Genomic DNA, 22,574 nt, shown 5'->3' on the forward strand with positions numbered 1-22,574 from the left:
ATCACTCTTTACTTGGAGCCTGACTGCCTTCCCTGGAAACTGACAGAGAGCTACAAATAAAGCAATGCTTCCTGCAGGCTACATCTCATCCAGGCTTTGGCAGCCCAGAGGCAGACACTGAGGAAGAACTCTGGGCATTTTTTTTTTTTCCCCAGGAGACTGGCAGTGAAGGCAACAAACAGATTCCTCAGAACTCAGAAAGCAAACACTGAAGTGCTTGCCATCACACACTGAGCCCTGGAACGAATGGTCCCCTCCAAGGCGGATGGGCTACGCACCACGTCCAGCCATGCTTGTTGGACATGGAGTGCTTCTCCATGATGGCCGTGAGGCGGAGCAGCGAGAAGCGCTGGAGCAGGTTCAGCTGGCCGGCTGTCTGTCCGCTGATGTGGGGTGACGCCGTAGATGGCTGCGGCTGGTGTGAGAGCTGGAAGCTGTTCCACCGGAGTCGCCTTTACCGGAAAGACCATCAGAGAAGCCAGTCACAAAGGGGATGGGTTTGTCAGAAAACATGGGATGTTACCGATTTTTAAGTAGCTAATCAAAATAGTTTCCGAGCCAAGAGAATCACAGAGCAAATGGAGCAGAAAGACACAAAATGCACAGAACAAACAGAAGAAACTACTTTGAAAGAAGTCACTATCTGTTTCATTGGTGGTGTTAGTTGCTCAGTCGTGTCCAACTCTGCGACCCCATGGACTGTAGCCTGCCAGGCTCCTCTGTCCCTGGGATTCTCCAGGCCAGAATGCTGGAGTGGGTTGCCATTCCCTTCTCCAGGGAATCTTCCTGACCCAAGGATCGAACCCAGGTCTCCTGCATTGCTGGCAGATTCTTTACCATTGGAGCCACCGTTAGGAGGCTTAAATAAGTGATATAAGGTACCATTACACGCCAGTCAGGATGGCTGCTATCCAAAAGTCTACAAGCAATAAATGCTGGAGAGGGTGTGGAGAAAAGGGGACCCTCTTACACTGTTGGTGGGAATGCAAATTAGTACAGCCACTATGGAAAACAGTGTGGAGATTTCTTAAAAAGCTGGAAATAGAACTGCCATATGACCCAGCAATCCCACTTCTGGGCATACACACCGAGGAAACCAGATCTGAAAGAGACACATGCACCCCAATGTTCATCGCAGCAGTTTATCATAGCCAGGACATGGAAGCAAGCTAGATGCCCATCAGCAGACGAATGGATGAGGAAGCTGTGGTACATATACACTATGGAATATTACTCAGCCATTAAAAAGAATTCATTTGAATCAGTTCTAATGAGATGGATGAAACTGGAGCCCATTATACAGAGCGAAGTAAGCCAGAAAGATAAAGACCGTTACAGTATACTAACACATATATATGAAATTTAGAAAGATGGTAATGATAACCCTATATGCAAAACAGAAAAAGAGACTCAGATGTATAGAACAGACTTGTGGACTCTGGGAGAAGGTGAGGGTGGGATGTTTCAAGAGAACAGTATCGAAACATGTATATTTATCTAGGGTGAAACAGATCACCAGCCCAGGTTGGGTGCATGAGACAAGTGCTCGGGCCTGGTGCACTGGGAAGACCCAGAGGGATTGGGTGGAGAGGGAGGTGGGAGGGGGGCCTGGGATGGGGAATACATGTAAATCCATGGCTAATTCATTTCAGTGTATGACAAAAACCACTGCAATGATGTAAAGTAATTAGCCTCCAACTAATAAAAATAAATGGAAAAAAAAAAATAATAATAATAATTTTTTTGTGTTGGTTTATTCCTAAATCCATTCCCACAGTGTTGAAAGCACCTGAGACTGTGTGTGTAAGAGAGAGAGAGACGTTCAGATTGACAGAGGTGGAGACGGAGAGCACACACATTTAGGAGCTGGAGAGTACCGTCACACTGCCGTCCTGACTCCACACTCTTGACTTGTGACAGGTGCAGATGAAGCTCTCCTGACATGACCGCACAGCAGTGAGCCCGAGAGACATCACTGCCTCAGGAGAGACCCTACTGGTTACCCCCTTCCAGGGCCATTTATCTAAGGTGCTTGTGAAATGGTCATAGTAAAACAGCTTTTATAGTAGTAAAAGCAGCTTTGTAATCTGCATTTTAAAGTCAAAATAAACATATGAAGTACTGTATACACCGTAGATCTCAGAAATTTCTCATAGAACTTTTTAATTTAAGATTTGGCAAAAGAGATGCTCGGCAAGGTCATGGGAAGAGCCTGTGCACAGGCAATGGGCTCGTCATCAGTGCTTTGCACATAAGAAGCTCAATTATTATTATTATTTTTTTGCATAAAACCAAGATTGAATTAAAGGGTAAACACTTGGAGAAACAAATATGAGTTAACATGGATTCAATCTGTACAAAAGACATACTACTGTTCAAATAATTCCCAACCGCATACATCGCTTAGACCAGTGTTAAACATTTAGAAGGTACTCTATAAATGTTTGTTAAATAAACAGACCATAATTATTATGAAATGGATTTAAACCTCATTTCACAAAGCCATGCCACCAACCTGTTTGGCCTGGTCAGAGAGGCCCCTACTCCCGAGTCCCTCCTTTCTCTGACCCCAGCGGCCTCTGACTCAGTAAGAGACGCTCTGTCTCTTTCCACGTCACTGGGTGTGGTCCGACCTTCGGAGACAGAGTTGCCTTCAAAATCCAAGGTGATCTGATTGGGAGAGGGGAAGGGGGAGAAGCCAGCCTCTCCGGCGCTGTGTGTCTGTGGTTCGGGTAACATGTTTCTTGACCAGTCATCCACTACCTCCTGGAGCCCGTTGACATGATGGAGGATGTCATCCAGGTGAGGGAAGAGGTCATCCTTCTCCAAGTCCAGAAGGTCCCCGGTGCTGGCGTACAGGTGGGAGCCGGGGACGTTGTCGTAGATGCTGACCCGACTTGCCCTGTGGCAGGACCCCATGAGCCTGGGCTCTCTGGCCCCCGGGCTGGGCTCTCTGCCCAGGGAGATGCTCCCGGTCCTCCAGTTCGCCCCGTGGCTGTTGTCTGTTGGCGAGAGGCTCTCGATAGAGAGTGCCTTGGGGAAGGTTCCTGGCTTGTGGTCCTTGGGGACATGCACCACCAAGTTCTCTTGGGAGTGAAACTCATGCGCGTGGTGGTTTCGGTCCCCCGAGTCCCGCAGCGCTGTCCCCGAAAGCACGTCCAGGTCTTCGAGGTACATGCCCCCGCGCTTGTGGGCCTCCTGGCACCTCCGCTCCTTCAGGCCAAGCGTGCTCCCCCCAGTGCTGCTATTCTCTGAGGGGCTGCCCTCAGCACCCCACTTGGTGGGGCCAGGAAGCCCGGCAGTGCCGGTGGCGGGGGGCGAGTTCTGGAGGTGTCCGTTTGGGATCTGGACGCACTGCATGGCCTTGAAGGACTCGGGCTCCTGCTGCAGCACGGGACCGCTGATCACCAGGCCCCCGGTCCGCCCCTTGTGCCTCCCCTGCGCGCCTTTCCCTCGCAGCGTTTCCATGCGTTTCAGGAACGATTTGGCTCTGGCCCGGCTGGGCTTCTCATTCTTTGGGTGCAAAGGGTGCTGGAGCCCGTCTTTGGGGGATGGCAGGAGGCTGTGGCCCACCAGCGCGGCGTCCAGCATGACCGGGCCGTCGGCGCAGTACTGCCCGGGGCCCTCGAAGGCCTCCTGGCCGGCGCCGTGCCCGCCCAGCTGGCTGCGGCCGTCGCTCCCGCCGCTGCTTTCGCTGTGAATGGAGCAGACCTCGGGCTCGCTCAGATCCGTGAGGACGCTTTCACTGCTGGTCGTGTTTCTCATCCTAATGTCTCCCGACAACCCATTTCTGTCTCCTCCAGGAAACAGTGTGTGGAGGTCGTCCACGCGAGACCACCGGCGGCTGGTTCTTTGGAAAGTCCATTTGTTGCTGAGGCAGAGATCTTCCTCATCGGAGTCGTCACCCTGGAAAACAGCAGCAGGATGCTAATGTAAGGGTGGCAGGGGTGGAGAGGGCAGTCCAGGGAGCGTGGGCACAGCACCGCCGCCTCCCTCCCTCTCACGGGTGGACCCTTTTGCTGGTCCCTCCCCCATCTTTATTGTCCTGGATGCCCGCTTCCTTCCCAGTAGCTGGAAGATCCCTTCCCAACCCGTCCAGCGCTCTTCCCTTCAGTTTTCCTTCCCTCCTCTATAAGAAGCTTCATGGACCGATTATAGAGGATGTAATTACCATCTGGCTAGACAGGCTAAATATAAAACACCTGCAGTTCTCCCTTTTTGAGTAGAAACTTAATCTTACCATAGAAGGCACTTACTTCTTTCCATCTCTTTATGGAGCCCTAGGACCATATTTCTAGCTTTCCTCTTCTGAGCCTCAGAGTCACTAGATCTCAAAGCCAATACTCCTTAGTCTCCCAGACTTGATTCTTAGCATATGTTCCCATGCAAGTTAACAGCCAAATTATCTCCAAATTCCTGGAAGTGGAAATTTGGGAGCCATTCTAGAGATTCCTGGCGGAGGAAGGTCCCATCCCAGCCAGCACCACCAGGCCAGCCTTCTTGTTTTTAGTCAGCCCTGGATCCGAGTTCCTTCCTGGGACATGGGTATCTGGGTGCTATGGCCCCACCATTTTGCTCTGTCATACACCTCACACATTTCTCTTACGTCTGGGTTCTGCCTGAATTTGTAACCCCTGAGACAGAAGAGTCTGGGTTCCCTGAATCCAGAGATGGCTTTGTTTATCTTTGCAAATCCCTGGGCCCGGCCCAGCACAGACATATAAATAATTTCCTTTCCAGATGAACTGGATCATCCATTCCTTCCTCCTCTTCATTATGTGTATTACCAAGACCCGACTCTGACATGGTTCTCAAATCTGCTCCCTCGTTCATATCTTCACTCTTATTCCCCAGTGCGGGCCCTTGGTACCTCTGGCTGGGTTATTACAGTAAAAACCGGGCCAACATCCTCTCCATCTAAACGACTTTCCACAGTGTAATCCAAATGCAATCACAGGGTTTCCCAGTTTAGACACTTTTCGTTCCCCTTAGCTCTCTGAAGTCTGGGTATGGCATTTTCAACCTGACTTTCAACCTGAAGCTCTTTCAACCTGACTCCAATGTGCTTTTCTTATTTTAATGCTTCCTCCCCATCTTCCTGCATTCTGCTCCCTGACCTGCAACTAGGTCCAATACCCAGCTCTGTGACAGGATTAAGATCCTAAAAGGTTTATATGGTTCCCTGTCCTTCCCTGGTCCCTGACCATTCTTGGGTACTCAGCTTCATGAGTCTCTTTGATGCATTCCTGACAGCCCCAAGGCAGTGACTACGCTTCCACTGTGCTCCTGTAGCATTTAGATCTTTATTGTAACATTTATTATAATGCTATCTTAATCTCATGTCCCATGCACCTACTCTCAACTGTTACAGATAAACTCATCAGGTCCAGGGCCTGCGTTTCTGTGTCATATTCATAATTATATCCTCCCCAATGCCGAGCTGAGAGTAACTGCTCTCTTTCTCTCTCTGTGTGTATATATATATTAATTGGACTAAGTGTTATTTCACTTGACCTTGGCATCCGGTTCTCAGACCTGGTTGCCAGTGCAAGCAGTACCACTTAGACTTAGGTGACTGTCTGAAAGTTGCTTACTCTCTCCAAAGTGCATTTCTATTATTTATAAAATGGCATTTATAAAATAGGACTGAAAATTGGTTCTGCATCATAGGTTTGCTTTGGGGATTACATGAAATAATGCACTGACTAATCCTTCATTGAGGGATATTTTGGCTTATTTGTTATTTTCTCGTGTTTGTTCAGCTGCATCTGTGCTTCCTGTCTGTGTAAGATCTTATCCATCTTTCTATATATCTGGCAGCTACCTTAACTCCTCTGGACATCGCAATATATTGTCTTCAAGGAAAAATAAACAGATGCTTAGCCAGTGAATGTGGGATCCTTCCATTCTTATTCCCTGAAAATCTAGGTTCACAGGGACTAGACTACATAACAAATTTGAACTTTCAAGTATAAGGTGGAAGAAAGTAGAAAACCATGGCAATCACAGAGAATTTCATAGCTGTGGCAGCATGGTGGGAAATTAGCTTTGAATTTTAAGAAAGTTGCATAAAACTTTGGCGAAAGAGCTTAAAAAGTTGCACAAATGGAAAAAGGTCAAGACTCTAGGATGAAGACTCAAAAATATCCTTTCTTCATAGCATTTTCTACCTCCTCTTTCCCTGCGATGGATACAATAAACCCTGACATCTAAGGGCTATTTAAATATCAGGTACTGTGACAGTTTGAAGGTTGAGTTTATTGGATTTTCATGTCATATTTCAGGAAGCTAGGAGAAGTTGATATTAAGTAAACATTCTGAAAAAAACCTTTTAGCAAACAGTTTCTGAGAAGGCAAAAGAAGGATATGCTTTTAAAGAAAATACAGATTTTCAAAATAGAAACTACAACATCTAGTGTTGGCTCCAATGAGCTCTCTAAAGCAATCCCAAACTTGGTTACTGATGCTAGCAAACCACATACTAGTTGGAGAAGGACTTCTTTATGTTGGTTTAGAAAAGATGCCAAGCTGGGCACTGTGGGCTAGGGATGGAAAGCCCGCTCCTGTTTGCTGGGCTCTAAGAGCTTATTATACTGGCTCTGGGCAAAAAGAGATATTTACAACCCAACCGAAGCATGTGAAAAAGTGGTAAACTCCTGGGGAAAAAGGCAAACAGTTCAGGGAAATTTTGCAGTATTTAGATGGATTGAATCAAAACAAACAAAAATCAAAGCAATAAAAAACAAAAATAAAACAAAGAAAAAAGGAAAAGATACCTATCTTCTTTAGTATGCAATTATCAGAGTACGTCCAGAGGGTACTGACATGATTCTGTGTCTGTTTTTTCCCACTGGTGCAGGATCTTTGAAACTACTGATAGTGACATACAATAAGAAATACATTTTTTTTAGTTATAAATGGGTACTAGAGATGCAAGGTAAAACACCACAGATATAATGAACACTGTGTATGTTATATATGTAAGTTGTTAAGTGAGTAAGTCCTTAGAGCTCTCATCACAAGGAAAAACATTTTTTTTTCCTATTCTTTAGCATTGTATCTCTGGGATGATGATGATATTCACTGAACTTACTGTGGTAGTCATGATGTATGTCAGTCAAATCACACTGTACACTTTAAACTGATACAGTGCTATATGTCAATTATATCTCAATAAAACTGAGGAAGGAAAAAAGGAAGTAATACAGCACTGATAACAGTATATGGAACATACTAAATGCTCAATACATGTTAACTGCTCATAAAAAAGAAAAATTCCAGCACAACTCAAGGCACATATACAAATTACACTAAAGCTAAATAAATAAATACATAAATTTATGCTATCACAGTTATCTTTATCCTCTGATATTTTATATTCTAGTTTAGTCCGTTTCATTTTTTTTAAATGTTGTTTGCAACCCATTAGCTTCATCTGATAATCTACCAATGGGCCTTGATTCACAGCATGAAAAACACCATAGTTTTAGTTTTTTATATACTCAGGGACCAACAGATGGTCAGGGACATAGCAGACTCTCCAATAGTAAATGTAAGGTGTACTCTTTAGGAGATGATCAGATTTCATCTTTTTTTTTTTTTTTGAGGCTAGACACAAATAGTTTGTGATTATTTAGAAATGCAAAATGGAAACCTCTAGGAGTCAGATGTTTTTATGATAAAAAGACACACCAAACTAACTTTATTCTCTCAGCAATTTAGTAAACCAGGGAAATACTAGGGACACGTGTGTCTGGATTTCAGCCAGGAACTCACAAAAGGCCAAGACGCCAAACTGCTGGAGGCTACAGAGCGTTTTGTGAGTAGCTGGTTGAGTAACTCCACCAGAGAGGGTGATGGAAAGACTGAAAGCAAATGACGCAGGACGCCTCCAGGCTGTGTCCATTTTAAGAATAAGTTGAATGAGTCAGAAGGATCCATGTTTTTAAACTGAGAAGATGGCACAGATTATTCACTAGGTGCTCTTTTTGCTGTTGTTTATTTTTAATTGGAGGATGACTGCTTTACAGTGCTGTGTTAGTTCCTGCTGTGCAATGAAGTGAATCAGCTGTAAGTACACGTCTGTCTTCTCACTTCTGGACCTCCCTTCCACCCCGCCCCCATCCCATCCATTCAGGTCTCACTAAGCCATCTTAAGTAAGGCACTCACTTTGAGACTCAATTTTCTCAGCTGTAAAATGGAAATGATAACAATCCACATCCGGCATGGTTTGCCAATAGAATCAAATGAGAGTATATGGGAAAATGCCAGATAAATCTTAAGGTGCAAGATGAAACTAATTATTGATGTTAGAGAATACTGATTTGAGATGCATAACAATCTTAACAGAATTGAAGGATGGCCTGTTAATAAGATGAAATTTCATGAAGTTAAACACGAAGAACTTAACTTTACAAATCTATTGCAGGATGTGTGGGATGGAACAGTCTTTGTTCCTATCAATAGTCTTGAGAATTGTACCAGATTTAGGCTTAATGTGAGTTAACCATGTAATGTGGTAACCAAACCAAGACACTCACCTTAGGATATTTGCCCAAAAGCATGGATCTCAGCACTTGGGAGGTGCAGTCCCATTGTATTCCGCACCGGTAACACACATTAGGAGCATCAGGCCACAGCTTAAGGGGCCCGTGGAATGGGATATATTTCTAGAGTAGAGTAATCAGGTTGGCCAGTGATCTAGACATCACAACCTTCTATGAAGGATGATTGAAAGGACTAATGGTTTGGTTTAGAAAAAAGGAACTCAAGGACATTACAACTCAAAGTGTGGTCAAGGGGCTGACAGTCCCCTAACCAGTCTTAAGTGAGGTGAGTTCAGACACTGAGAGTAAGCATTAAAACCATTTGTCACTATTTGGCATGGCTGTGCTATCCAAGTTCATGATCACTGGACTTGTCTTACTAAACAGGGTTGAGACCAGTTTGTGTGCTGGGCTCACAAGGTCCATGTTACATGTGACATTTCAAGATCAGTTTATCTAACATAACCCAAAGTGTATAACGTACAGGATTCACTGTTTTACAGAAAGACTATTGTAGAAACTAGCTGGTGACTGTGGATTAGAGATGAATTTTGACAATATAGCATCACTTCATTTTGGTAAAAGTAAAAAAGAATAGCCAAAACTTTTAAAAATTACTTTAAAAACCTCTTTATTTTTATTTTTTTAATGTGTATCATTTTAAAAGTCAGTATTGAATTTGTTACAGTATTGTTTTTGTTTTATGTTTTGGTTTTTTTAGCTGCAAAGCATGTGGGATCTTAGCTTCCTGACCAGGGATCGAGCCTGAACCCCCCAATTTGGAAGGCAGAGTCTTAATCACTGGACCATCAGGTAAGACCCACTCAACATATTCTGTGGGACTGGCTTCTTTATGATGGTTAATATTAAAACAAAGAAGTATTTGAGATACCCATTTTCCCCTGTGAGTGGTTTCTGTCAATCAAACCTAAGTTAGATAACAAACAAAACTCACCATCGGGAATACTCATAGTGTTTGACCGAAATGTTGTATAGACATTTAATATGGGGAATTGATATTTCAAAGTAAACTTTTTGTTTAGTTCTGACAGCTGAACAACAGGAAAAAAGTTGCAAATGCAATCTTGATTCTTCATATTAATTGCCTAAGTGTACACTTTTAGTAAAAATATGAACAATTTTTTAAATTCTTTTCTGTTTCCTGTTATATTTGTTTCAGTTATATTTATTGGAATGCAATTTTGTATCTTCAAAGTCTAATAAAACATTTAGTCTTGTATTTTCTCTAGTACAATCATTAGAGATTATCTAATGATTGTATCATTCATATTTCTAATATCACTCATGTTTCTAATAATTGTTTTGTAATGAATTTTACAAAAGTATCTTGGTCGGTGGCAGGCTGGGAATTTTTAAAAAAATTGATCATTCACTGTAGACAGTTTAAGAAACTTTGTTCTAGATTGAACAGAGGTTAGAAAAGTTTCTGTAAAGGGCCAGATAGTAAATATTAGAACATTACAACTACTCAACTCTGCCTTTGCAGCCAAAAGAATGGGTGTGGCTTTATTCCAGTACAACTTTCTTTACCAAAGCAGGAGCAGTAGCTTGCTGAGCTCTGGTCTAGACAAAGAAGAAATCTGTATTCTGTGCCTCTCCAGAGAGAAGAGCTGGAATCAGACGGGCACGTTTACATCAAGTCAACTTTTAGCTTATTATATGGAAGACTTCCAGTGCTTAGGAAAAAATAAATTGCCTTGCATTTTAATGAACTCAAGTCTAGATGCTTATAAACAGAGGCTGAGTGAATTGTTGGATGCTCTGAAAGTAAATCCTGTGCTGCATAAGAGGTTGGAAAAGATGAGAGAAGAGCTTCTCTCACTCAAAGATCCAGGTTCGAGGATATTCACACATAACACTCTTCAATGTAAGATGTACTACTCTCCAGCCAAGGGAATGATGGAATGAAATGTAACTTCTCTCATTTGACTCTGCTGTTTGGAGCTGCCAGGTGGTGTCTTATTTGGTGGGACATTTGAGGTTATGAAAGGCAATGGCGGGGAGGGTGCAGGCAGAGGCTCAGACCAGCCCCCCTGACAACAGCTGCAGCTCCTCTGAAATGCCCACGGCATCCAGGCCAGGAGGTACTGGCTGCAACGTGGCAATTAGTCATGGTTTCTGTGTTGCTTTCCACCTTGGGGTCATGATTTCAGAGAACTTTATTAAAACTATGACTTTAACCAGGACCTTCTTTTGAAGCCGCTTGTCTTCCCTCAGGAAATCTTAGGTAGGAGTCCTGTGAATGCATCTCACTCTTTCCTCATTTAACAGAGATCCTTATTGGAGTCTTCAGTCTCTGACTTTAACTTTTAATAGAACCCACATCACACTAACACTGACTGTAATGAGAGGATTTCAGTGTCATCATAAAGCAAGTATGAATTCTGTAGGTCATAATGAAGAAACCGTTTTCTGAGAAAGAGTAGCTTTGCATGTGCCTTGGTGTTTTTAATTTAGAGGAAACTTCAAACTTCTTTTGGCTTTTTCTAAAAAAGTGAGAACATTTGTAGCTGAAATTATATATGCTTCAGAGACAAATGCCAAAAACAGACACTGGAAACAGGAGCCCATACGAGCCCACAGATGTAAGAGGTGGCTACTCCACAAGTACATGGAAATTTAGACATGTATCTCCCATTAAAGTTGACTGGAGCTGAGTGTCTGAGCCCTCCTGTTCAGAAGCAGGGCCCTGCCACTTGCAGCATTGCAAGAGGAAGAGCCTGAGGCCAGAGGTGGGCAATGGCTGGGTCCTCAGGCTCTCAGAAATGCAGGGGTTTAGTAAGTCTTTCAGTGAGATGCATGGCCAAGATTGAGGACACTCTACCTGCTTCTCATGGGGAAAGTAATCTTGAATCTTTAGAGGGCTGCTTTTCTCTTCTGCAAAGTGGCAAGGTGCGATTTCAGTTGTCCTGGTGCTTTACGAGTGAGTGGCATTTGATGTACAAGGAAGGTGCATGCCTAAGTAAGTATGAATGAGGCTTCACCACTGTCATCTATTTGTGGATTTTGTTTTGTTTTTTTTTCCCCTATCTTGGGTCAACCCACCAAATTCTTCAGAATTAAACAAAATCAGGTGAGAACCAAATTCAAAGCAGAGCAATGAAATTCATGGCTCTTTTAACCACGAGAGATCCAAAGGTAAATTTCCATGAAGACATTAAATAAATTGTGGACTTGAGTACAAAAAGCAAGAAATATCCCTCTTCTAAAACAACAATAAAAATACCTAATTGTATATATTGCTGAGGAAGCCCTTCTGGGTCTCAGGCCAAGGGCCAGAAGCTCATGACAATACATTTCTGAATCTCTCTCAAGGGCCAGGAGGGGCAGAACAGCTGGGTTCAGATCCTGACTGTGCCGTTTCTGAGTGGCTCTGGGCAAGTTACTCGGCTTCCCTGTCCTTCAATCTCTGCATCTGTGATGTGCGGTTAGTGATGAGCAGCGGTACTGGGTGTGGCACCTGCTCACCACGCCACAGAGTTCTAAGAAGCACACACAGCCTTCTGGGGCCCTGGAGGGAGAAGCATGACTGTGTTCCCAGGTGGTGAAGCCATTTGGGGATGACATTCTGGGGAATTTAACATGTCTGGGCCTCTGCAGATTAGAGGTGAACATTGTGTTTCTGTTTCTTGGATTGATTAAAATAGGGACAAACCCAGAGGAAACGCTACTGTCTTTTTTCCCCTTCTGCCAAACAAACTAATTCCACAGTTGGATGAAGCTCCTGTGGTGCTTGGCTCTCAAGTTTCACTTTCTGCTTTTGATCATTTAGCCTGGTCCTAGTCTGCATTTAGTGTTTTTTTGCAGTAAAATAAAAGATTGGCTGAAGCTCCAATACTCTGGCTACTTGATGCAAGAGCCAACTCATTGGAAAAAGACCCTGACGCTGGGAAAGACTGAAGGCAAAAGGAGAAGGGGGTGACCGAGGTTGAGTTGATTGGATGCTATCACTGACTCAATGGATGTGGGTTTGAGCAAACTCCTGGAGATAGTGAAGGACATGGAAGCCTGGTGTGCTGCAGTCCATGGTGCCATGGAGAGTCGGACACAACTGAGAGACTGAACAACAACAAAGGACTGGTCTGTGACTTTGTGTAAGGAGCAGATCACAGGGACACATGCCACCACCAGGGTCTCCTATGTAGTTGCTTAGACCACAGCCTCCAATGCGCGTCACGACTAAGATTCACAAGTGGGTGGAGACCACTCACTGGATTTATTTATTTCAAAATTCAGGCCACGAGTCCCTACATTACAATGTGGAAAGCCCTGTTTTATCCAAGTGCCTGCATCCGTGGGGCCCACAGCTAAGTAGGGACTGTAAGGGTATATACCACCATACCCAACGAAAGGCATAAATTAAGAATGTCAGAATGCCGAAGGGACCAATTTACAGAGGAGCTTCTGTGAAGGTAACACGGCCTAATGCATGTTATTCAAGCCTGTCCCACATGTGGGTTTTGAAATGCTGGTGATAAGGGAAGAATTCAATCATACCACTTGTTTGAAAACAAATCATGCTGTTAGTTTTTGGCATTTGTGTTTGTGATACATAGCAGCTAAGGATCTGCACTGGCAGCCGGACAGACCAGCCACACAGGCGTGGCTGCGCGTGGTTTAATAAGAACCATGTGTTACAACCAAAACAACATCTGACCTTCCTGCTTCAGTGTATGTACTTCTCAAGGGCTCTATTCAGCCAGACAGCTGTTGGGACGTTTATTCCCACATTTTTCATTTTTCTTTGACCCGGACAAATTGCCCATTTTTAATATATTCTCTGGATATTGTTTTTCACTATTTTACCTCCTTAGCTTGAATCTTTGGTTCCTAGCTCAAACTCCAAATTGTTTTGAAGGTGAGGTCAACCAAAATTCATTTGCGCTTCTTTTTGGGTGCTATTTTAGAGCAGAAAGTCAGGCTAAAGTTATTTTTAAAGATTTGGTTACTCGGGAGTGACTTAAAATCCATGGGTTGTAATGACTTCTCTGTGTAGGCCAGAATAAAGAACACTTTCTTACAACTCAGGGATGTTTTCTCTGCTTCTTCAAAATATAGTGAGGCTTGACTTGTTATATACTGAAGATGTGAAATGAAAAAAGTAGCTAACGATTTTAATTCTGAGTTTCCTAAAAGGATCAATTCAGTGAGAAAGAGAGGTCTTTCAGCACAGTGGTTATGGGCCTCAGTTTTGGAGTCAGACACACCTGAAGTTGAAACCCTGCTCCTCCACCATCTAATAGATCACAGGCAAGGGACTTAGTCAGTTCAGGTTTTATTTTCCTTCTCTAGAAAACAGAGACCCTCTGCCACAATGCATGAAATGCCATAACATAGCTTGTGGAAAACAGTAAGTGCTCAATAGAGTATAGCTTTGTTTCAGAACTGAAATTGCCAGCCTTACACCTACAGAGAGAAAAATGCCTGCAAAGTCCTATAAGAGAGAGGAAGTGTAGTGCCTCAGGAAACTGAAGGACGTCCCCTGTAACTAGAGAAAAGGGTAAGGGGTGAGAATGGAGAGATGGGGCGAGTTCTGAATCCTGTTGTTACCCTCTCCCTCCACCCGCTCAACCACGATGAAATGAACCAGCCTGACAATGAACACATCCTGAACTGCACTTGAAATAAAATGCCATAGGAAAGAATAAAGCAGAAGACACCTGGCATGACCCGCCCCATAGATTCTGTTCTTCATTCTCTTAATCTACAAATCACTGGAGAACTTAAGTCTAATATGGAGTGGATATTTACAGCTAAACAAACTTCTGAAAGATGATCACAAACAAGGCATTTTATGTTTGTATGCAAACCCTCTGATCAAAACTAAAGCAAAGTGAAACAGATGTTAGCCTAGGTTCCTATCAGGCTTTTTCATGATGCTTATGATAAGACGAGATATTTGGAGAATAAACACATAGATGGTCAGTCATTTCAGAATTTTGGTTAGGTTCATGTTGTTTTTAATCTGTGAATGCAGCTTGTCCTGCTGGTAGAGACATAGTCTTAGTAAGGTGTAGTAAGTTATACCTACCTTTTTCCTTTGGAAGTTCACATCAAGTTTCATTGAGGCACACTTGTTCAATGTATTTAGTCGTCTAAAAAGAAAGAAAAATGTGATCATTGCTATCACTAATGAACCTAAATCTTTCCAGTTTGATGATTCTCATTGGTTGCCAGTGAAGTTGAAAGTGCAGAAACAACCAATCACATCCCAAGAAAGGACTCTACCCAGAGATGGTGCATGATAAAGGGTTCCCTTTTGTTCTCCAGCCTCCAGACCTGAGAGGACCTTCCATGAAGCTTACCAATCCTTGCTGCTTCCCTTTCCATCATTCTTGGAACCCATGGGAAATAATTTTAAGCCATATTTTCACCAGCCCCTCATTTCATCTGCCACTTTGACCTCTCCAGTCTATCCTGCTAATCCCCAAATTTGGATCAACTCAACCATCTCTCTTTTCTCTTGCTCTTGTGTATAAATGGGAAAAGAACTCACATTATAGTGCTGAATTATATATGCCACGAACTGAATTGTGTCCTCCCCAAACTCACAGTTTGAAGCCCTAAACCCCAATGTGATTGTATTTGGAATAAGAAGTGATTAAGGTTAAATGAAGTCATAGGTAGAGCCTTAATCCAATAAAATTAATGTGTTAAAGGAAGAGACTGATTCAATGGACATGAACTTGGGCAAACTCCGGGAGATGGTGAGGGACAGGGAAGCCTGGCATGCTTCAGTCCACGGGGTTGCAAAAAGTCAGACACTACTTGGTGACTAAACAAAGGATGAGACACCAGAATACTCCCTCCCTCTCTCTCAATCAGCCATGGGAGGACACGGCAAGAAGGTGGTTGTCTGCAAGCTAGGAAGAGAGTCCTCACCAGAAACCAAACCTCACTGGCACCTTGATCTTGGACTTCCCAGCCTCCAGAACTGTGAGAAAATAAACTTCTGTTGTTTAGACACCCAGTCTGTGGTATTTTGTTCTAGCGGTCTGTGATGACTAGTACACAGCAATGCTTACATTTTGAAATTCTCCCTCAGCTGGGCTCCTCAAATTGCTAACCAGCATTTATTTCATTTTTTTCCCTCTGTTGGAATTCATTCTCAGATCATGAAAAATATCACAATTCCTCAACAGACCATTGCCAGTGAGAAAATACAGCTTAAGTCATTAATTCTTTTAACATTTCTTTCCTTCATCATAAGAAATGTTCATATTCTTTTAAAAAAATATTTTTCTTTATTTATTTGACTGTATGTCATGCAAACTCAGTCATAGCATGAGGGATCTAGTTCCCTGACTAGGGATTGAATCCAGGTTCCCAGCATTGGGAGCATGGAGTCTTAGCCACTGTACCACCAGGGAAGCCCAAGATGTTTATACTCTTTTTCAAAGCTAACCCTTTATCATGTGTTTGACTGTAACATCCACCACATCATCTGGGTTCTTTTTACTCTGCATAGGAATAAAGAGATATCAGCTCTTAAACTAGATTCTGATGACAGTTATCTTCTTTCTCTAGCCTGGACACCCCACCTGAGCTCCAGAACTACATTTGTCAGCTACTTACTAGTCTCATTCATCTGTGGGGTCCTCCTGGCCCTTCACTCACCTATGAAACTCACCTATGAAACTCACCTATGAAAACTGAACTCACTGTATTCTCTTCAAACCCTGTTTTTCCTGTTTAAAGTCTTGTCCTGATTAACAGCATCACCAGTAAGTCACCCAAGCTAGATAACAGAGTCATCTTCCTGTTAATTAGACCGCCACGATGTCTGTGAATTTTGCCTCTTCTTGGTCATACTCAGCCCCTTCTCATCTTTTACTTAGAGGCAGGAGACAGACAGCCTGTTAAACTGGTTTCACTAATGCTTCACATTGAAACTAGTTCTTTTTGTCAGCTTCATATTGCGATATTTACTTAAAGTCAGCCATCTCCAGTTTACCCACTTATTAGATATTTATCAGTGTCAACTATGACAGGCAGTTATAGACTAGAAGCTGATCACCTAGTCTGAAGCTATCTTTCCTCAGGTCCTTTGCTCCTGTACCTGATGGCCAGTTCCAAATGTGTTAAGGTCTCTACCTAACAGCTAAAAGTGTTATCTGAGGTGCATTATGTACAGTTGACCTTTGGGCAACATAGGTTTGAACAGTGTGGGTTAATTCAAACACACATTTTCATTTTCAATGAATATACTGGAGGGCCTTTCCTGGTGGTCCAGAGGCTAAGACTCCATGTTCCCAATGCAGGGGACCCGGGTTTGATCCCTGGTTAGGGAACGAGATCCCACATGTCGCAACTAAATATCCTCCATGCTGTAACTAAGATCTGATGGAGCCAAATGAAAAAACAAATAGGAAATTTTTTTCTAGATTTGCAATATTTTGAAAAAAGCTTGCAGATGAACCAACACAATACTGAAGTAGAAGAACAACGTTGGAGAATTGACACTACCAAACTTTTAGACTCACCATAAAGCTATAGTAATCAAGACAGTATGATAGTGGTGAAAGAAGAGACAAATCATCAGTGGAATAGAATAAAGAGCCCAGAAATAGACCCACACAAATATAGCTAACTAATCTTTGACAAAGGAGTAAAGGCAACACAATGGAGAAGAGATAGGTTTTCAACAAACAACGTTGAAAAAACTGTACATCCACATGCAAAAAAAAGTCAGTCTAGACACAGGTCTTATACCCATCACATAAATTAACTCAAAATGGATCACAGATCTAAATGTAAGCACAAAAGTGTAACACTTCCAGAAGATATCATAGGAGAATATCTAAAAGACCTTAGGTTTAGTGATGATTTTCTAGATACAACATCAAAGGCATAATCTACAAAATAAATACTTGACAAATTGGATTTCATTAAATTAAAAACTTCTGCTCTGTGAAAGACACTGTCCAATGTATGAAAGGATATGCCATAGGCGTGGAGAAAATATGTGTAAAGATCACATCTGATAAAGGACTCTTATCTAAAAAATACAAAAAACAACTTAAAATCAAAATAATAAAATAATCCAATTAAAAAAACAGACAAAAATTGGGATACCTCACCAAAACAAGATACACTGGTCGCAAATAAGCATATAAAAAATGTTCCACATCATATATCATTACAAAATTGCAAATTAAAACAACCGTAAGTTACCATAACATACTTATTAGAACAATAACATTCTAAAACATTGGTATTACCAAATGCAGGCCAGGATGAGGAATGACAGAAACTCTCATTCATTGCTAGTGGGAGTGCAAAATGGTACAACCCCTTTGGAAGACAGTTTGGCAGTTTCTTATAAAACTAAACATCTTCTTACTATATATTCCAGTAGTTATACTCCTAGCTGTTTACTCAAAGAGTTGAAAACTTATTGGACACAAAAACTTGCAAAGGAGTTATTTTTTAATCCATAAAGATAAATATTGTATTTCTAAAGGACACATACACTTAAAATATAAAACAATGTGACCAAACTTTTGCAGCCAACATGTCCACAATAGCAGTGGGTGTGAGGTGCTACTGCACAGGGATGTTTAGAGCAGCTTTATTCGTAATTGCCAAGACTTGGAAGTGACCAAGAGGTTCTTCAGTAGGTGAACCGATAAACTGTGGTACATCCAGACAATGGAATGTTATTCAGCGCCAAAGAAACGAGCCATCAGCCCATAAAGAGACATGGAGGAACCTTAAATGCATATTACTAAGTGAAAGAAGCCAATCTGAAAGGCTACATACTATATGATTCCAACTATATGGCATTCTGAAAGAGGCAAAACAGTAAAAAGATCAGTCAGTATAGGGACAGTAAAAAGATTAGTGATTACTATTGGTGAGGAGGGAGAGAGGAATCACAGGATGGACAGAAAGGGAAGAGGATGGTTAGAGCAGTGAAATATTCTGTATGATACTATAATGGTGGATACATGACACTATACATTTGTCAAAACCCATAAAATGTATAAGACCGGGAGTGAAGCCTAATGCAAACTACAGACTTTGGGTGACAATGATGTGTCAATATAGGTTCACAGTTGTAAGGTATCACTTGGGTGGGGGATGTTAATGGTGGGAGAGGCTGTGCATATGTGGGTACGGGTGGTAGATGAGAACTCCACATACTTTGTGCTTAATTTTGCTGTGTATCTAAAACTGCTCTAAAAATAAAACCTATTATTTAAAAACGTAATCTTTGTTTTATTCATTTAAAAGTCTTTATTTCTTGGAGTTTGAAATTACTGATGTAAAGTGATCTGCATTTCTTTTGCTCTGAATCTACTTTGTTATTAGTACTCAATTCTATCTACAAAATTGTCATGATTAAAAACATCTTAGAAATTCTGGATACAATTTCAAATATCATATGCACAACTATTCAGTTCTTCCTCTCACGACAGATACATTTATCCAATCATCATGCCATGTACTTTAAATATCTTATAATTTTATTTGTCAGTTATACCTCAATAAAACTGAAAAAACGCAACTGATTTTTTAAGCTGGGAACAAAAGACAAAGAGGGAAAACACTCTTTTTGGTGATCTGAGACTAGGCAGACATTCCCAGCATGGTGTAGCATCAGTCTGTATTTATCTTCTATAAGGTAAACAATGGCTAGACTCTCCAAGAATACAAAATGGATAAAACACACACCCTGGAGAGATGGAGGTGCCTCTTTAAGGACTGGCTGCTTCAGGTAAGAGAACATGTCATGTAACAGAAGGATTCACAGCCCTTTATCAAAACCACCATGAATTCTGCTATGACTACAGCCAGGCTGCATTTAGGACAAATATGAGCATCAGCATCTGTTTCCCTCTAACTTAATGATGGGGCTTCCTAGGTGACTCAGTGGTTAAGAATCCACCTGCCAATGCAGGAGACGCGGGTTTCATCCCTGGGTCGGGAAGATCCCCTGGAGGAAGTGGCAACCTGCTCCACGGACAGAGGTGCCTGGAGGGCTACAGTCCCTGAGATCGCAAAGAATTGGACAGACTGAGCAACTAAACAACAAACAACAAAAACCACTTAATGATAAGTAACATAAAACCCTTCAGAAAACCTCAGTTGGTCTGTCACTGGTGGCCTGGAAAACTATCCCTGCATGAACAGGAATTATAAAATGTGTTTTCTTTGCTGCATGAACAGTGTGTCTTCCACTGGATTAGAGCCTCTTTTGAGAGGAACCATAATTTATTCTTCTAATCCACCTAAAACCTAGCAGGAAATTTTATACATGATAGACTCTGTAGGTTTTTCTTTTAAACTGAACATACTTTGTTTACATTGGTCCAATCAGCGACTGACTTTAGTCACAATAGACCTTGTGTAGTCTGAAGAACAGAATTACTCTCCCCACTGAATGACAGGCTGAGAGCTGCACCTCATTTGCATCTCTAATGCCCAGCACAGGCACTGGTTCAGAGAGAATCCACTGGGTAAATATTTGCTAAGGAAATACTAGAACCTGGCAGGCTCTGGGGACCGATTGGCCTGACCTCTTTTATTTTCAAATGAAGAGACTAAGGCTCTGAGAGAAAACACTTGCTCAGGGGAACCATGCATCAGCTAGACAGCTGGACTCTGCCCCATCCAGAGATTTCTCCGCTCCAGCCTCCTCAAGGAAGATCCAGGAGGCATGGGAGATGACAGCCTATGTCCTGGACCTTGCACAGGCTGGTCAATAAATGACAGTTTCCTTCCCCTCACTACATTTTCCATGGAAAGTGGAAACACATGACGCATATTGAAGCTGTGCAGTTTGTGCTTTGGGCAAACTGGATTTAAATGTTGACATAAGCAAAGCAGTTTGACCCTTTCAGACGGACCGCCCACAATGTCCACGGCTACCAGAACCTGTTAATTTCTACTGTTGTCTTCAGAAGGCTTTAGAAGGGTTCATACATTAGTAAAGGAGAAACAGTCAGAAGTCTCATTTTAAAGTGAAACTTGAAGTTCTGGAGGGAAAGTCAACAGGAAGAGAAGAAGCTGAGATACAACCATCTGACAGTGGGCACCGCGTTCCTGAAACAAGTCGAGGGGCTGGGAATGCAGAGGTGAACCAGATGTGGTCCCTGCCCATGAGGATCTCACAGTCCTGAGTGGGATATAAATATGATGAACAAAAGGCAAAGCAATTAACTCTCAGGACGCAGAAGGACAAAGCCTCCCAGAGGAGGCAGTATTTGAGCAAGACAATGAAGGACTGAGAGAAATTCGCTGCCCAGATGAAAAGGACTATAGGCAAAGCCAGCAGTCATTAACTGGAGCTCCCTAGTCTTGGAACTGCAAGGATGTGAGCAGGAATCACTGGTGGGATGGGCAGAGGTCAGATTACGAAGAACCAAAATGAAGATGTTAGAGCAATCTGCAGCAAAGGGGAGCTACTGAAGGAGTTAGGAGAGTAATGTAATGCCACTGCATGCTGGAGACAAACCTGGGGGCAGGAAGGAGAAGGAACTGAAGAATGACTGTGGAAGACAGTTACAACAGTTTAGGTGAGAGAAGGCGAAGAGGAGCAGAAGGGGAGTAAGAGCAGATGAAGACTTGGCCACTGATGTAGAAGCGTGGGGGCAGGGGAGAAATAGAGGGTGACTTCTGGGTTTCCGGCTTTTGCCAATGTGTCAGTCAGCAGAGAAAATCGTGAGGTAGGGAGGGGCCAGGAACTGGGAGTCAGGGAGGAGACACAAGGTCATGCTGGGATGCCTTGTGACATCCAGACCCACTTCGGAATGATCAGCAAGTAGAGGATATACACAGAGGATACATAATTATTAAACCCATCTTCCAGGGAGAATTCAGTGCCCTGGAAACTCCCATGCTCAAGGCCTGGATGGAGCAGGAGGAGCTGGGCTGGGGGAAGATGTAGTCAGAAATACAGGAGGTCAAGGGAACCAGTTCAAAGTGGTCCTGGAAGCCACAGAAGGAGCATTACAGAGAGAAGGGAGCAGTTGGTTCATTGTATCAAATATTTAAGAGTAAGTGATACAAAACAAAAAATATGCCTCTTGGGTTAGCAGTCATCGCAGGCAGCAGCTTCGGAGAAGCCTGAGTAGAGGGCTGAGCTGTGAGTGATTGCCGTGAAGAAGTGTAGCTCTGGAGGAGAGAGATTTAGGGCATTTGAGGAGAAAATGAATAATTTATTGCCACACAATATCCTCTTGCAGGTAGAAGTGTTAAAATAATTCGTGAACTGACAGGTTATTTTCTTCCAGGTTCCAATGCAATTTAACAAGCATGTATTGAATTCCTGCGCAACACATGGCCACAGAGCAGTGGGAGCCCATGATGTACTGAACAAGATATGGCTCCTAGCAGTGAGCACTGTGGCACCTGGAGGGCGTCCCTCGCCTCCCCAGCTAAACACATGTGACAGTGGGGTCAGCGTGTAGCGAGCTGTGCCCGGGCTGCCCTGACTGACGAGGGGACACCCGGGAGGAGAATGAGGGAAAGGCAGGCAGGGTGCCTGCTGGGGGCGTGGGGACCAGAGGGAGATGGGGAGGGTGGTCGGGGCCCCGTCCGAGCGGTGTCCCACTCGGTCACTGTGACAGAGCCTGGGAGACACAGAGAGGCCCTCTGCACTTGGCGCATATACGGGAGCAGTGGCGCCCTTTCCTTCTCCTCTTAGATGCATATTTTACCTTTAAACTACCAGACTCTAGACTGCTCATGAGGTCTTCCATGCTGACTTAATGGTCAGTTTCCTGGGCTATTTTTCTAATATTCCTGCCAAAAGCTCAAGAGGAATAACAGGCAGGGGTGCGGGTTCATCTCTGACGTGCGATTCTGATTAAAGCTGCAGCCTGAACTTCTCACCCTCCTCGCCAGGGTCAGAGATGAAAGGTCTCCAGCCCTGTCTGCGGAGGAGTGCCCCAGGAGTGGCCCTCAGAGACGGTCAAGAGCAAGTCACCTGGTTCAGGGCCCAGAGGCGAGCGCCCCCGGGAGCGGCGGCTCCTCCTTGCGGGGCCTGGGAAAGGTCCCCT

The 22,574-nt window shown here is 43.2% G+C and overlaps 1 protein-coding gene across 7 annotated transcripts in view; it reads right to left on the reverse strand.

The window, feature by feature from the left end:
- The window catches only part of STARD13 (StAR related lipid transfer domain containing 13), a 495,175-nt gene that overhangs the window by 21,891 nt on the left and 450,710 nt on the right, over positions 1-22,574 (reverse strand). For 6 of the 7 annotated variants that reach the window (XM_070471789.1, XM_070471786.1, XM_070471788.1 and 3 more), the window contains 3 exons: positions 14,600-14,663; positions 2,516-3,906; positions 279-452 (listed from right to left, as the gene is read on the reverse strand). In XM_070471789.1, coding sequence (XP_070327890.1) covers positions 279-452; positions 2,516-3,906; positions 14,600-14,663 — 1,629 coding nt within the window. The remainder of the gene's footprint in view (positions 1-278; positions 453-2,515; positions 3,907-14,599; positions 14,664-22,574) is intronic. The other variant, XM_070471790.1, reaches the window with a different exon arrangement.

This window comes from Odocoileus virginianus, chromosome 8, assembly GCF_023699985.2.
Source record: "Odocoileus virginianus isolate 20LAN1187 ecotype Illinois chromosome 8, Ovbor_1.2, whole genome shotgun sequence".
Taxonomy (NCBI): Eukaryota; Metazoa; Chordata; class Mammalia; order Artiodactyla; family Cervidae; genus Odocoileus; species Odocoileus virginianus.